This window comes from Chiroxiphia lanceolata, chromosome 1, assembly GCF_009829145.1.
Source record: "Chiroxiphia lanceolata isolate bChiLan1 chromosome 1, bChiLan1.pri, whole genome shotgun sequence".
NCBI classification, from domain to species: domain Eukaryota; kingdom Metazoa; phylum Chordata; class Aves; order Passeriformes; family Pipridae; genus Chiroxiphia; species Chiroxiphia lanceolata.
This window is the reverse complement of record NC_045637.1, coordinates 53,990,400-54,005,745: the sequence shown is the minus strand read 5'-3', so window position 1 is coordinate 54,005,745 and position 15,346 is coordinate 53,990,400. Positions and strand designations below refer to the sequence as shown.

General features: G+C 37.0%; 1 protein-coding gene across 1 annotated transcript in view; it reads left to right on the top strand.

Annotated features, from left to right (window-relative positions):
• PIEZO2 (piezo type mechanosensitive ion channel component 2) overlaps window positions 1–15,346 on the top strand; it is a 294,414-nt gene that overhangs the window by 40,691 nt on the left and 238,377 nt on the right. The window contains exon 2 of the mRNA XM_032707117.1: window positions 7,000–7,095. Coding sequence (XP_032563008.1) covers window positions 7,000–7,095 — 96 coding nt within the window. The remainder of the gene's footprint in view (window positions 1–6,999; window positions 7,096–15,346) is intronic.

Sequence of the window (15,346 nt, the reverse complement as noted above, 5' to 3'; positions counted from 1 at the left end):
TGTTTTGGTCTATTGCTCTCAGAGATTTATTTCAAACCATGTGGGTACAAGAATGAGTGAACAGCATCAGATCTGTCTTTCAGCCAACAACCCTTGCCTGCTCAGGGTTAGGCATTTTTTCAGCACCACTTTTTCCAATTAATATTTTCACTGATTTTTTTTTTTTTCCTGGAAAAACAAGCATGAAAGTTAATCCAAATTTTAGTCTAAAGGTACCAATCTTGAAGAATATAATTGCATACCTTTCTTAATAATCTTGCCACTGTAAAATTGTTAAAACAGGATGCAAATACTATGCAATATCCTGCTGAAAGTAGAAGACGCATTACTTCAGTGTAGTTGGCTGAATTAATTCCTTTACATGCTAAAGCACACATGAGTCTGGATAGGATAACGCTAAGAAGGATGTATAATATTCTCAAGCCTACAGCAGAAATATGTGGAGAAAAATGTTTTTACATACTTCTTGAACAGAAAGGGGCATAACAAGCAATACGTTATTCTGTTAACATTAATGACAGTGCCTTTATAGTAAAATAAATTCAGAAATAGTGAGTGCATGGTTAATTCTGTCTTCACCTTCCTTTTTATTTTCTGTTGCCGTGGCTTTTGACACAATTGTAGCTTATAAATGAGGAGTCAATAGCCCTTTGGTACTATGCCTGTACTCTTGAAGGCTGTTTTTTTTTTGAACAGGTAGTTTCCACTTCTGAATTAATTACCTCTTAAAATTTTTGTAGAATAAAACTAAACACATCTTTTATGAGGCTATTTTTTTCCTCTCATTTCCATGTTCAAACTTATTTCAAATTTCTCTATTGCCACTCATGTTGCCCTCCAGTATTTCTTATTTAACAGATAAAATACAAATTTTATACAAATCATCCTCTTTAAGTAGAGGAAAGGAAAGAACTGTTGGTATAAATATGAAATAATATGTAGCAGCTGTTAGGATTCTGATGTTGGAAAAGCCCAGTATCTACATGTAGACACTTGGTGATGAGTCTAAGAAGCAGTATTAGATTTCTTCAAATGCCTTCTTCTCTGGCTATCATACAATAATGAAAAATAAAATCTAGAAGGACAAGGTTATATAATGCCAAGGTTACATAATGCCATGTGATATAGGATTTTCTGTTTTTTTAAGATTCCTTTTTAATTTTGTGTAGTGCATACTGTACATATCTGTCTCTAGGACAAACTGCATTTTTCAGCTTTCAGTTGGAACTCAATCTGGCCACTGGTGTGAAAAATAATAGAAAGTATTTTTAAAAACTCACTAACAACAAAAAGAGGGCCATGGAAAATCTCCATCCTTTATTGGATGCAGAGGGAAACATTGTAAGAAAAGTGAGGAAAAGGCTGAGGTCAGTCCTAAACCACTATTGTACTTTTTTCTAGGAATGCTTCCTTTGCCTCAGTCTTCAACTGTAAGACCGGTTATTGTCGGGGCAATCAGATCCCTGAGCTGGCAGACAAGGACAGGGAGCAGAATAGACACCCTGCTATCCAGGAGGAGGTAGTAGTGACCTCCTGAGACACTCACAAATCTGTGGATGTGGATGGGATCCACATGAGGGTACTGAGGGAGGTGATGGAAGAGTTCGCCAAGCAACTCCCTTTATTATCAGTCCTGGCTAACCAGGGAGGTCCCAGTTGACTGGATGCTGGACAATGTGACGCCCATCCACAAGAAGGGTCAGAAGGAGGATCCAGGGAACTACGGGCTTGTCAGTCTGACCTTGGTGCCAGGAAAGGTTATGGAACAGATCATCTTGAGTGTCATTATGCAGCACATACAGGACAACCAGATCAGGCCCAACTAGCACCGGTTTAGGAAAGGCAGGTCCTTCTTGAGTAACTTGATCTCCTTCTATGACCATGAGACCCACCTAGTGGATGAGGAAAAGGCTGTGGATGCTGTCCACCTGGACTTCAGTAAAGACTTTGTCTTAGATGACATTCTGAGCCTGCCTTTAAAGGTTTGCACAATAACTTTAATGCTTTATGCATTAAACCAGAAATATTTAAAATAATCACTTATGAATGAGGAATCTAGTGTTACATGTTATAAAGTGCTCTTAATGTCTAAGGGAAGATGCTCCAAAGTACTTCAGGTTATACCAAGAAGAAGCTAGGTTTGCCACTAATTCTGTACATTAATAGCTCTCCTTTTTACGTCTTTTCCCAGATTGTGTATTACTGTTATGATTGGACTGTGAACAGTAGCAGAACTTCAGAGAAAAAAATAACATTTCTGGAGTTTTGTAAGTAGAGACTGTTAGAAAACTGGGTGACAAATGTGGCTTAAAAAGAAATCTGAAGAGCAGAAAGTGTGTATGGACTTTGTGTGTATGATATGTTTACCAATTTAAGCGTTTTTGTTCAGTGTTTACTTTAGACAAAACCATACTTTTTGAAACTAGGAACCTGAAAGGTTTTCTGGATGCTTTGTATGAAAAAAATACATAAGGGAAGGTTTGAATGGAGATGTAACCTCTGTTAATAGCCCCATTTATGTAGTGGTGGAGAAAAAAAACCTGTTGAGTACATAGCTCTAGAAATAGAAAGCAGTAAATTTTGAGGTAACAAAAGTTCAAAAATAATTCCTCTGAAATTAATTTTGCTAATCGATTAGACAATTTTGAGAAGAGGTAACAAGCCTAAAATGCTAAAATTACATTAATTTTGATAGCGCAAACTGACCAATGTAAACAAAATACCCAGAAATTTCTCTACCACTTGGTTTGCCAAGAAACTCATCTTTTAGGTGCTTTTTCTATTGATGGAATTCCATTGACCTCAAATGGGACTTTCCACTGTGATGGACATCTTTGTACAGCTTCTTTTGCAAAAGGAGACCTTTGTGAATGCCAGAGGGAGTGCAGTGGATGAGTTCACTTGTTTTTTTGGATCATCCTTTGTTGTTGTATCAGTGACAAACTGAAGCTGATTTTATGCTCTGCAATTTGTTCTAGGTAGTTTTGAGTGTCAGAACTTAGGAATACGTATGTTTGACAAATAATTATGCAATGCAGTGTAAATATGTAAATGCAGTGCGGCTGCTGTTTTCTGATTTTTTATCTTGCTAAAAATATATTCAGTCATGGCTCTTTGCTCTTGCACATTAACTTTATAAGCCACTGATATCTCCAGCAAGATGTACTAGACAAATGGAGATAAACACAAAACAAAAATATTGGAATGGTTGCAGTAGGGAATAGTAAAAATTTTGCAGCTAAGTTTGGAATGTTTTAATGTGTTAATTCTGAGAAACATACTGCTGGTGCTTTTGCAACTGCTTACAATAAATATAGGTTTTCCAGGCAATGTCTTGCCAAGGTTGCTATTTTGCTGGAGGATGCTTTTATGTAAATAGAGATTCTAAATATTTGACATAGATTTGTTATGGAGACATTCAGTGATATCCGACTAATGAGGAAGGGTATCTAAAGCACACAGCTGCTGTTTTCTTTGTACTGAGAAGCTAAGTGCTAGGTGCTCTACAAGAAGTGTAGCAAGCTCAGTTCTGAAGAAAGAAGAAGATGTGTATAATATTGCACTGAAATCAGGTAATCTGTTTAACATGATTAAAATCTGATCGACACAATCCCTGGAATAACTGGATAATAGGATATTATTCTGCTACCAGAATGACTGAAAACATTGATCCTTTCCATTGAAATGGAAAAACCTTCAGACTGTTGATCAGCCTTAAACCACTACTGTACCTTTTCTTATGAATGCCAAAATTTTTTCCCATTCCAAATTAAACTTTGGGAAAAAAAAAAAGTTTGATTTATGGATTTGTCCTGATCTCAGGAGTGTCCTCTTTCCTCTTTAATAACATTCTTTTCAAGAAGGCCACTAATGGTCATTGTACATCCTGTGCTCCTCTGCAGAGCACCCTGAGAGTAGGTTCGTAATAGCAGGGCTGACTCTCTCTTCTCAAGTACATTCACTTTAAAGCTCTGATAATTGCTTACAGAATTCCCAGTGGGATAGGTCCCATTTACTTTACCTTGCAGGGTTTTTTTATAGTTACAAGTGTAGATGTAAATCTTCAGTTTAAGTCTTCTAAAAGGCTGTGGGTATTAAGAAAATTTAGTAAGTGACAGGAGCAATTCTTACAGGCTCTGTAAGAATAAGAAGCTGCTCTTAAGATTTTGGATTTCACTCTGAAAAACCCTCTGTTAAGCTTCGATGGATTCTGTAGTCCTTGATAGATTTTTCTTTTTAAGGCTCATGGCAGAATCATATCAGCTTAGAAGTGCAGCATAGATGCTCCTTATCCTTCCTTCTTGCCAGGAATCCATAAATTTCACGTATTTCTTGACCAAATTGTAGGTGTGAAGTGTATATCCAGAGTTTCTCTGTCAAGGCTATTGAGGTAACCTGGGAAAATTGTAGCTATTGCATGGATTTGTTAATTGAGAGACTTTGCAGTTTTAAATTTAGAATTAAAGTAGACAGATGTGATGAGGATGAGGACTGATTAATGCTTAATTTGTTAACTCATTCTCAGTATAGTCTCCATGAAATTTCAGGAAGTGGTGATTGGAAAAACTTCTCTTTTGGAATACATGTTTCTGGCAGGACTAAGGCTGTATCTGTCCTCCAAAACCAAGTTGTTTTGATATAGCTGAGAAGACTTAATTGATATGAGTTACATTCCATGAGTAAATAAATGTAAAGGCTAATTCATCTACTGACTCCTTAGCAGTTAGCTTATCTCTTAGGAACAATTGAATGTGGTGGGTCTTATATTTCAACATCTGCTGCACAGTGGAATTGCAGTTCGTCTTTTTTTTTTTTTTTAATCTGTGTGGAAGTCCATTTACTCTTCTTTCAGTACAGAATATGCATGACATTCTTTGAAAAGGTGAGCCTGGGGTGTAGCAATATTGTACTTGTTGTAATGGCCTACTGACGTGGATACTTTCAGAAAAATACACTCACACTAAATTTTAAAAATAGAAAAGGAAATAGTAGGCAAAATTAACAGAATAATTTAATTCTTAAGAAAAATTGGCATAGCACCAGTTGCAAGTTGCTGTTCCTTTCTGATTGGTAGTCCACAATCTTTTCAGTAATAGAACTATGTAAGAGCAAGTAATTGGATGACCGTAAAATTCAGAGACCTCTGTAATTATTTAAAGATATTGTTATTTTAAGGATAACAGGCATTCTGTAATTTGTAATCTGAACCTACTTTATATTTCTTAATTATTACTGATAATTCTTATTTGTAATATAATGAACCAGATTGTGGCTTCTTAAAGGCAACCCATAAATATTGATTTATGGATCCCTATATATTTTTGTGGAGAATGATTGAATGAGTTTATATATGAGGAAAGTAAAATGTGTAAGTAACAGCTAACTTGTCCTTCATTCTGGACAAAGTCTTTATAACTTGAATGCATCTTTTTCTAAACTTAAAGTATGTATTACTGTTAAAATACTTCAGAAGTTTAATTTAAAGAAAATTACATAGAGTAGAGAGGGTGATTGTCCTTCCCTGTGCTGCTGCAGCCTCACCTCGAGTCCTGTGTGCAGTTTTAGGCATCGCAGTGTAAGAAAGATATAAAGCTATTAGAAAGCATCCAAAGGATGGCTACAAAGACAGTGAAGAGTCTAGAGGGGAAGCCATACGAGAAGCAGCTGATGTCACTTGGTTTGTTCAGCCTGGAGAAGAGGAGACTGAGGGAAGACTTCTCAGCAGTCTACAGCTTCTTAGTGATGGGAAACAGGGGGCAGGCACTGATCTCTTTTCTGTGGTGACCAGTGACAGGACCCAAGGGAATGGCATGAAGCTGTGTCAGGGGAGGTTTAGAATAGATATTAGGAAAAAGTTCTTCACCCAGAGTGTGGTCAGGCACTGGAACAGGCTCCCCAGGGAAGTGGTCACAGCACCAAGCCTGACAGAGTTCAAGAAGCATTTGGACAATGCTCTCAGGCACATGATGTGATTCTTTGAGCTGTCCTGTGTAGGGTTGAGAGTTGGACTTTGATGATCCTTGCGGTTCCTTGCTAACTCAGGATATCCTATGATTCCATTAAGAAGGACCCCAACAGTTTGGAGAGATGGGCAGAGAAGAACTGTCCAAAGTTCAACAAAGTCAAATGCAGCATCCTTCAATTGGGGAAGAATTGACCCCATGTGTCAGTACAGACGGGGGGCTGATCTGCTGCAAAGCAGCTCTGTGGAGAAGGACCTGGGGATCCTGATATACAACAAACTGTCCATGAGCCAGCAGTGAGCCCTTGTGGCCAGGATGTCCAATGCTGCATTAGGAACTGCATTGCCAGCAGGTCGAGGGAGGTGATCCTGCCCCTTTACTCAGCCCTGGTGTGTCTGTTTCTGGAGTGATGTGTCTAGTTCTGGGCTCCTCAGTATAAGAGAGACATGAAGCTCCTGGAACAGGTCCAGTGAAGGGCAACAAAGATGATCAAAGGACTGGGATATCTCCCAGAGAGGTTTGGGTCTGTTGAGCCTCAAGAAGAGATGTCTGAGGGGACCTCATCTGTGTATCTAAGTATCTGAAGGGAAGGCTCTTCTTGGTGATGCCAAGCAATAAGACAAAATGCAGTGGTCAGAAAATGATGCATAGAAAGTTCCACCTGAATACGAGGAAGAACTTCTTTATTGTGCGGGTGACCACACACTGGGATGGAGCCCAGAGAGGTTGTGGAGTCTCCCTCACTGAAGATAGTCAAGTGTCTGGACACAATCCTGTGCAATGTGCTCTGGGATGACCCTGCTTGATCAGGGAGGTTGGACCAAATGATCCACTGTGGTCCCTTCCAACCTTACCCATTCTGTGATTCTATGATTTATTGAAGGCATGAATTTAAATATTTGTGTAAAAATTGTTAAAATAAGTGGTGAAAAGTTGGCAAGGTAAATAGTAAATTCAAATGGGAAATGCTTTGCACTATTGAATTTGGTTATGTCAGACTGATTAAGCAATATGTTCTTTTTCTTTTCTCTTGCAGCCTGTGCTTTCCGTTACAATGGGCTCTCCTTTGTCTACCTCATCTACCTCCTGCTCATTCCTCTGTTTTCAGAACCCACAAAAACAACAATGCAAGGTAAGATATTCATTGCTCCATTCTTCAGAATCTATCATGGACAGAGTGCATGCAAAAGCCTTGGTGTAGTACAAGGTGAAGTCCTAAACATTTTCCCTTCATTAAGTGATCTAACTTGTAATAAATACTGTAAATTTCCTTACAGTGTAGTTCTACAATATGCTGCTTTTTGGTGCTGAAGGACTTCCAACCATGATACATTCTCACCCCAAAGTATATCAGGACTGTCTGATAGTGCTAATAGGAGTTCCTTTTTATGACATTATTTCATCTAGAATATTGACATGGTCTGCATGAAAAATGAACTTTCAGAACCCTCCTGAAGCCATCCCTCCTTTTTATAATACCTTGTTTTTAAAAGCCCTCTTAAGGTGCTCGAAGGCTGCAATGAGGTCTTCCTGGAGCCTTCTCTTCTCCAGGAAGAGAACAACCCTAACTTTCTCAGCCTGTCTTCATAGGATAAGTGTTCCAGCTTTCTGATCATCTTCATGGCCCTCCTCTGGACCCTGTCTAACAGGTCCATGTCTTTCCTGTGCTAAGGACCAGCTAAGAGCTGGAGGCAGCACTCCATGTGGGGTATCACCATAATGGAGTAGAGGGGCAGAATCGCCTCCCTTGACCTGCTGGCCACAATGCATTTGATGCAGCCCAGGATGCAATTGGTTTTGTAGGCTGCAAGCACACACTGTTGCTTCATGTCCAGCTTTTCATCCATAAGAACCTCCAGGTACTTCTTGGCAGGGCTGCTCTCAAGGAGTTCCTCTTCCAGTCTGTGTTCATGTGTGGGATTGCCCTAACCCAGGTGCAGCATCTTGCACTTGTTGTACCTCATGATGTTCTCTTGGGCCCACTTCTCAAGCTTGTCCAGGTACCACTGGATGGCACTTCTTCCTCCTGTTGTGTCAACTGCATTGCTCAGCTTGGTGTCATCTGCAAACTTGCTGAGGGTAAACTCGATCTCACTGTCTTGTGTTACTGTATGAAGATATTGAAGAGCACTGGTCTCAAAACAGAGCCTTGAGGGACACTACTTGCCACCTGGACGTAGAGCCATTGACTGCAGCTCTCTGGCTGCATCCATCCAGCCAATTCCCTATCCACTGAATAATCTGTTCATCAAATCCATGTCTCTGTAATTTGGAGGTAGGATGTCATGTCGGACCATACAAAAGTCTAGGTAGATGACATCTATTGGTCTGTTGTCAACTGCTGCCATCACCCATCATAGAAGGCCACCTTGACACCTAAGCTAATGGAAAAGAAGTGCGGAAAATTGTACAAGGGTACTATTATTAAATAGGATATAGGTTATAAATAAATCAAAGTTTTTCAGAAATTGCTTGGAGTGAGATAGATCTTAATTATTCCTTAATAATATTTATTGGGAGTCTTCATGAATTGCAGTTGAAGTATCTTGACAGAGCTATAAAACAAGGCAAGGAATCAGATGAGAATTAGGATGCTTTTGAGATCTGGTCTATTAGCTATAGGATTCAAATCTCTCATCCCTTGGTGAAGAAACCATCTTCACAAAGTATTACAGTACAGAAGTGGTAAAGGCTGGATTAGCATTTGTATTTTATGCCTTATTTCCTACACTCTGCTTCCCCAACCATTTTTCATGCAGTTTCTACCAGTCACTCTAATTCACTGTCTTTTGGCAAGGATCCATACCAATTGAGTGGCCTTAGTTTACGTTGATTGTGTAAGTATCCAGTGGAGCCAAGAAAAACAGACCTGAAAAATAAATAAAGTAAGCATAAAAGGTGGGAAATCCCACTCTAGGTAAGGCTGTCTGTCATTTTTATAGGGGTAAGTTACAAAGACGGTGTAAGAATGGAACATCAGTCCAGCGCTGAGTTTAAGTTTCTCTTAAAAGTGCTGAACATAGTAGTTGAGAGAGAAGCACTCACTGGGAATTTGCTTGCAGCTTCTCAGATACTATGCAATTACCCTCTTGGTTTTGTGTGTTCTACTTTTGCTGCCCTTTCTGTGTGTGCCAGGAGAAGTGATTGACAGGATAAACAGAGCTATTTTCTAGATGCTAAGAGTGACAATGGCAAGACATCCTAATTATCTTCTTTTAGAGTCTAAAAAAGTCTATTTGATTTAAGTCTAATTCCTGTGTGATTTGACAGTCATCTAGTTTGCATCACTGATGGCAGCAATTTTTCATCAGAGGAAAATGTTTTCTTAGGACTTCGGATAGTTTCCCCATATTGTGTGTCATATTGCATTACACTTCTCCTGAATATCATGTTATGATGTGTCTGTGAGAATTAATTTCTTACATAAATTCAGTATTTCTGAGTGTAAACATTTTGCCACTGTCACCTGTTTTAATTGTGTGTATGTGTGTAGGTGTATCTTTCTAGAAAGTGTTGAGGAATTTCTTTTTTTTTTAATGTCCAGAGGATGGAGAAGAAAGGGGAAATCTTTAACTATTTTAGCTAAAACCAACCAAACCACCAGTAAAACAGAGTCAAAAGTTTAATGAAACAAAGTTTATTTAAAAAAACCCCAAACAACAAAACCCAATATCTTTATATATTTTACTTGTATTTCCCCCCTTTTTTCTGTCACTCAAATAGTATTTTTGAATCTTCTATTCTCTTTCTGTTTTATTCAAGTTGTTGGGTTTTTTTTCCCTGAAATCTTACTTCTTTTGATTAAGTCTTTTTATTCTTTTGAGTTTTCTGGTCTCCTTCCACTAAGCTTTTCTTTCTCATCTCCTGACTCACTCAACTCCTCAATCACAGTCTCTGACCAACATTCCTCTCTCTTGAACTTTCATCTGTTTTTTCAGTTTACCACCTTGCACATTCCAGTTACTGAACTTATGAAACTTCTCTCCAGCAGGCTATAGAATTAGAAATTAATCTGGAATGGATGATGTCAGTCTAGATTAATTTAAATTTGGTCAGAAACTTAAAAAGGTTAGAAACATCGGGGAAAATTATTATACTCATTGGAATAGTTCATATGGTGTTTAAAGCTTAATGAGTAATTTTTTTTGCTTTTTTCCCCCTTAAATATTTAATCTTCTTAAAAAGTGTAATTACTAAGATAAAGTACTATTAATCCTTAAACATGGGATATAAGGCACTGTCTGTGTCTTTGCCTATGTGCCATATGTTTGTTTTAAGACAATTTTAACTGACAGGTAAAAAATCAACGTCTAGGAAACATCTTCAGTTAGAACTGAAATCCTGAGTTATTTAAAATATAGCTGAATATGTTGTTTGCAGAAATGCTGCTAAACTGTCCATGAAGCTGGCTGAACAAGGAAAAATATATTCCAGAGCTTTTATGTGCAGACAAAAATGTATTTGATCAACTCTCTTGTTCAGCTCTATTATTTATAATCCTCGAAATCAGAGATTACAAATCTGATTAAACAGCAAAATATGCTACTCTGCATGAAAGAACTGTGAAAAAAGCATTCATTGCAAATAACATTTCTGTTCTACAGGGGTAATTTAAAACTTGACTGGGCCAATTTTCCAAGGGCTGCTAATGGGAACTGCTTTTGAGGCATATACCTCTTTGCATGTGTTGTGAAGCCATGTGATCTTAGCATTTTTCTATATGAATTATCTCTAAAATTAGTAACCTAGTTCTCCAGATATGATAAATATGCAGTGAACTGCACAATAGGTTAGTTTCTAGCTTCTTTGATTGTAAGACTGTTATATTAGTGATGGTTTTTGCTTCGTGTCTTTTACTGTAATTATGTCCCCATCCTTAATAAAGGCTTGCACATGATGTTTTTATAGAAATACTAAAACATAGATTTGTCCTGTCAATGGTTCATTTAACAGTACTGAATAACTGGTTTATGTGTCTTTTTTCTTTTTCTCTAACAGATTTGAATTTACATTTAGTTAATTTTGACTTTACTGTTTTTAATTTTATAATTTCTGACTAATAAGACTGTAGCCAGTAACAATGCAAGTAAAAAAAAAAATGAGGGGGGAATCAGTTAACTTCACATATGGACTAGATTTTTCTGAGTCTGCTTATGTTAACGGCCAAAAGAATGGGATTGCTTCTGAGTTAAGATTTGACAAAACTTGTACCTCTATGGAAAAAAATGAACTTGGCACAGCACTCAGATCAGTAAAAATGATGTTTTAAAAATGTGTAGATTGATAAAATGAGGATCAATAATCCAAATAACTGTTAGTTGAGCATTATTTTGAGTTTAGTTGAAACCATGGTAAATGGAAGAGTGGAATTTGTTTTTCAGGTATTAAAGGGCTTGTGATTTGCAATAATCTGCATAGAATTGCAAGATGCAGAGGGTTACACTAACAAATTTGGATCACCAAATATAGCTGAAGAGTTTTCAGGGGAGTATTGATCCAAGTGAATTTGGTAAAAAAATTATACAAATATTATTTTGGCTTTCCTATGCAAACAATGTTCCTGCGTACATTCATCCGTTCTATAATGCATTTCTTTTAGTAGCAATCCTTTACACTCAGCTGCACTCACTTCCATGAGTTTCACACTAAATTTAAGCATCTGACTTTGGATATCTAATTCAGATGTTCAAGATAAAAATTGGGTAAACCTATATATTTACTGAATAGAAGTAGGATTCTCATGATAGGGCTCAGAGTTGACCATTTAAGCCTCCACTGAGTCCAGAGATATTACATTAGAAACATAATTTTAGACCTCATCTACACTGTGAGGTATTAAGACTTCTGAACAAAAAAAGGAGCTTAAGTGAGTATTTTTATGTGATACTCATGAAAGAGAAAAAAGATGGTTAACCTCTTAATTGTAAAATCTTGCACTGAAATATTCATGGTTGAGAGGTTGCAATAAAAAAAAAAAGTATTTTCTATATTACTGAATCTTCTGCTCTGACAAAGATTCAGTTTTAGCTTTTCAAAATTTCCTGAGTGTTGCTTCAGAAAATAACTTAAAAAACCCAAACCAAGCGAACCAAATCACTGATTTTGACAGTTTAACAGAATTCCTCTCCCTCATTAGTCCTGTTAAAACTGTCTTAGAGGTGGCAAGTGTCTTACTTAAGCTGTGTTTAAAAAAATGAAACATTTAAAAAAATATAACATCGTTATGTGTACACTAACAGATACACTGAAGTAGTCCTTCATGCCTGCTATTATGAACTGTTGATGTTTGCAGTATTACATCTTTCTCTGTTTCAAAGCTGTGAAAAAGATTCTTAACATTTTTGATCTTTTCCATTTAAGCTAGCTATAATAATTTTCACCACCCAACAATGTAATTACTAGGATGTGATGAAAAACACAAATCACATATGTAACTAATTTGGGGCTTTTAAACACCCTGTTTTTCTTAAATTATATGCATAAATAGTGAGTTGGTAGGTTGGAAATACAGATTTTGATTTTGGAAAGACTTGTTTTCATGGTTTCTGTTGCCTGCTTTGAATAGAAATTCAGTTGAATGTGCATCTTAAGCTTACAAGTCTTTTACAAGTCTTCACTTGCAAATCCTTGCTTCATTCAGTCTAAGGAGATGCTTTTAGTTCACGCAGTTGGAGTTCATGACTGGTTTTACTTCCATCTCATAACACTTACATCGCCTCCTATCAGTACATTAGTTTTAGGGCATCGTGGTTAGACTACTTCAAATAGAGGATAACAGCCCACCTAGTTTCACCATCTGAAAGTGCAGCAAAAATAGAGGTACCCATTTTGTGCATCTGAGGTGTATGACTGAAACCCTATTCCCCCCTACAAGGGATAAAAGCTGTACCTGTTTACTGTATTTTTAATAGTATCAATGAGCTGTACACTGCATTTTTGTTCTTCAGAGCAGTTTTGGGTCACATCCCAGAATGGACATTGACTCATTATAAATTAAAATGTATGAATTGGTTACACTGGGAAGGCATATGCTTTAAACTTGTTTAAACCATGTGTTTCAATGAAAAATCTTCATGGTTTTGAGTGGTACAACTTGAGTTTTGACCTATTCTGATGTAGATTTACTACATGTTAATGTGCTTTTGCGAAGCACACATTTTACCTGTGTGACCACAAAGATGATTTGTTCTTTTTTTTGGAAAAGGATTTATTACCTGTTATCCTCAAGTGATCAACAGAAAGTACTCCGGGCAATAATGGAGATGCTGATTACAGGGGATGGGAGAACTCTTTGAGATATCTTTGAAACTACTGAGTTTCTTTGTACTAGTGCAAAGCTTCCATATGAAGATATATTTATAACTTCAAAAATGCTTTTCGGCAATAAAAAAAAAATGGGATTTCTACTGGATTCAGAATGTTTTCTTATGGAGACATGCCAGGCTGCTACATAAACATGCTTTGGCTCAAGACACTTCATCTCATCTAGGTTTCCCCACTTCCAACATTTGTAAAGGTATTCTCTTGGGAGTGAATGGTGGAGCATGTTACTTATATCAGTGGGCCAAATCCAAGAAGAAGTACTTATTAATGGAAGTTTTAGCAATGTAAGAGTGAAAACGAAGCGATACCTTTACATTAACCACTTTCAGAAATCCTCTTGCATCTTATGAGCCAGCAGACATTTCTGTTATTGGTACTGTGTGCTTTCTCACTATTTATGATCAAAACATTTTCTTATGAAATGAATTAAAAACTCTTCCAAGTAAGGGAAAGTGATCTCTCAAGAAACACTGCACTGAGAGTGTTGGGTTCACAAATATTGTGCCTGTCTTAAGTTGTTGTGTATGATAAAAAAATACCTGTGCCTTTCTTACTGCCTTGTAATGCTGTTCCCAGATGGGATATTCCACTCTGAGAATGTAGAGTCCAGTTTCTGGGCTGTTTTACTTTTTGGCTTCTAGAGAATAATTTGTAAGCAGGGATTCATGGTAGCTGGTTGATTAGATGAGGTGCCACTCATTTTCATTATTCTGTATTATATGAGTGCTGGCAACGTTTTTGGACCTGGGTATGGCAGAAACTCAGCAGTATGTTTATTGAAGACTTGCAAACAAAGCCAACAGAGCTGTGGCAAGAATGCAGAAGTCAGGAGGAGAAAATTATTTTAACTTGCAATTAAGTAATTGACAGGGGCTTTTTTTTTTGGTACGGTTATCAACTATATGGCTCTTTAGAAAGATTCAAATATAAAGAAGGGTAGTATTTCTTGGTACAGAGGACAAAAATTCTTCAGAGGGTTTTGAAATCAGGTCTTTGTAATTAGACTGGAGTGGGTTTTTTGGTGAGGATTTTTTTTTTTTTGGATGGTAGTGGAAATCCTAAATTAAATGGGGGAAAAAAAGCTTTTTTAAGGAGGGTTGGTGCTATTACAAACTGTTGTAATTCTAGAACTGAGCACATTTATAGCTGCAGTAGATTTTGTATTACTGAATTTATTTTAAAGCAATATTTCTCCTTATGTATTGAATAACTTTTGGTTTTGGGGAAAAAATCAGTTTTGGTTTGATCTGGAAGTGATTTCTTTAGTTATTTTAGTGTTTTAAGTTGATCCCAAGCCTATCCCCTGCCCTGGTGACAGTTAGCTTTAGACTGAGTTTGTCATAGTTTAATTGACATTGTTTAATTTAACTCTAGCAGTGACTAAAGAACTAGAGCCAAAACAAAGCTTCCTTTTTATCCCAAGGTACAGGTAAATGCAAATTTATTTCATGGCGAAGTAATTTAGAGACAAAGATAAGGAATTTTTTTTCTTGGCAGTAACTGTGAAAACTTCCTTACTCCCCCCCCATTCATTTAGCTATATGTAACACATAAATAATAAAAATTTTACATTTTGTGGCTTGTGAGGATTACTTTTCTAGCTGTTCTTTGTATTCTTCTTTTTTAAAATAATTAAAAATTAGTCACTTTTCTTCCTTTCCAGGAAGTACGTACAAAATAAAAACTTTTAATATTGTTATATTTGGAAGGTGAAAGTGCAGAAATAGAAATCTAATCTAGAAACAATATAGTAGATTAGAGGAGTTTGCTATGAGCTAGCAGTCCTCCTATTTAACATCAATAAAGTGTCAGGAGAAATTTCTGCCATGAGCTGGAGTGAGACAAGGGCAGGAAGTGTGCTTTAGACCCAGCTGTGAAGTAGAGCACTGACAAGAGTGCTTTCCTGAGTGTTCTCACATTCTCAGATTTGGGATCTGACGTGGGCTTGCTGTGGTAGTGAGAGGATTTTAAACTCAGAATGAACCTTGTGGCATGTTTTTAAATTAAATTAAATAATGAAATTATGAAAATGCATTTTACAAAATCATATAAAAATAGCA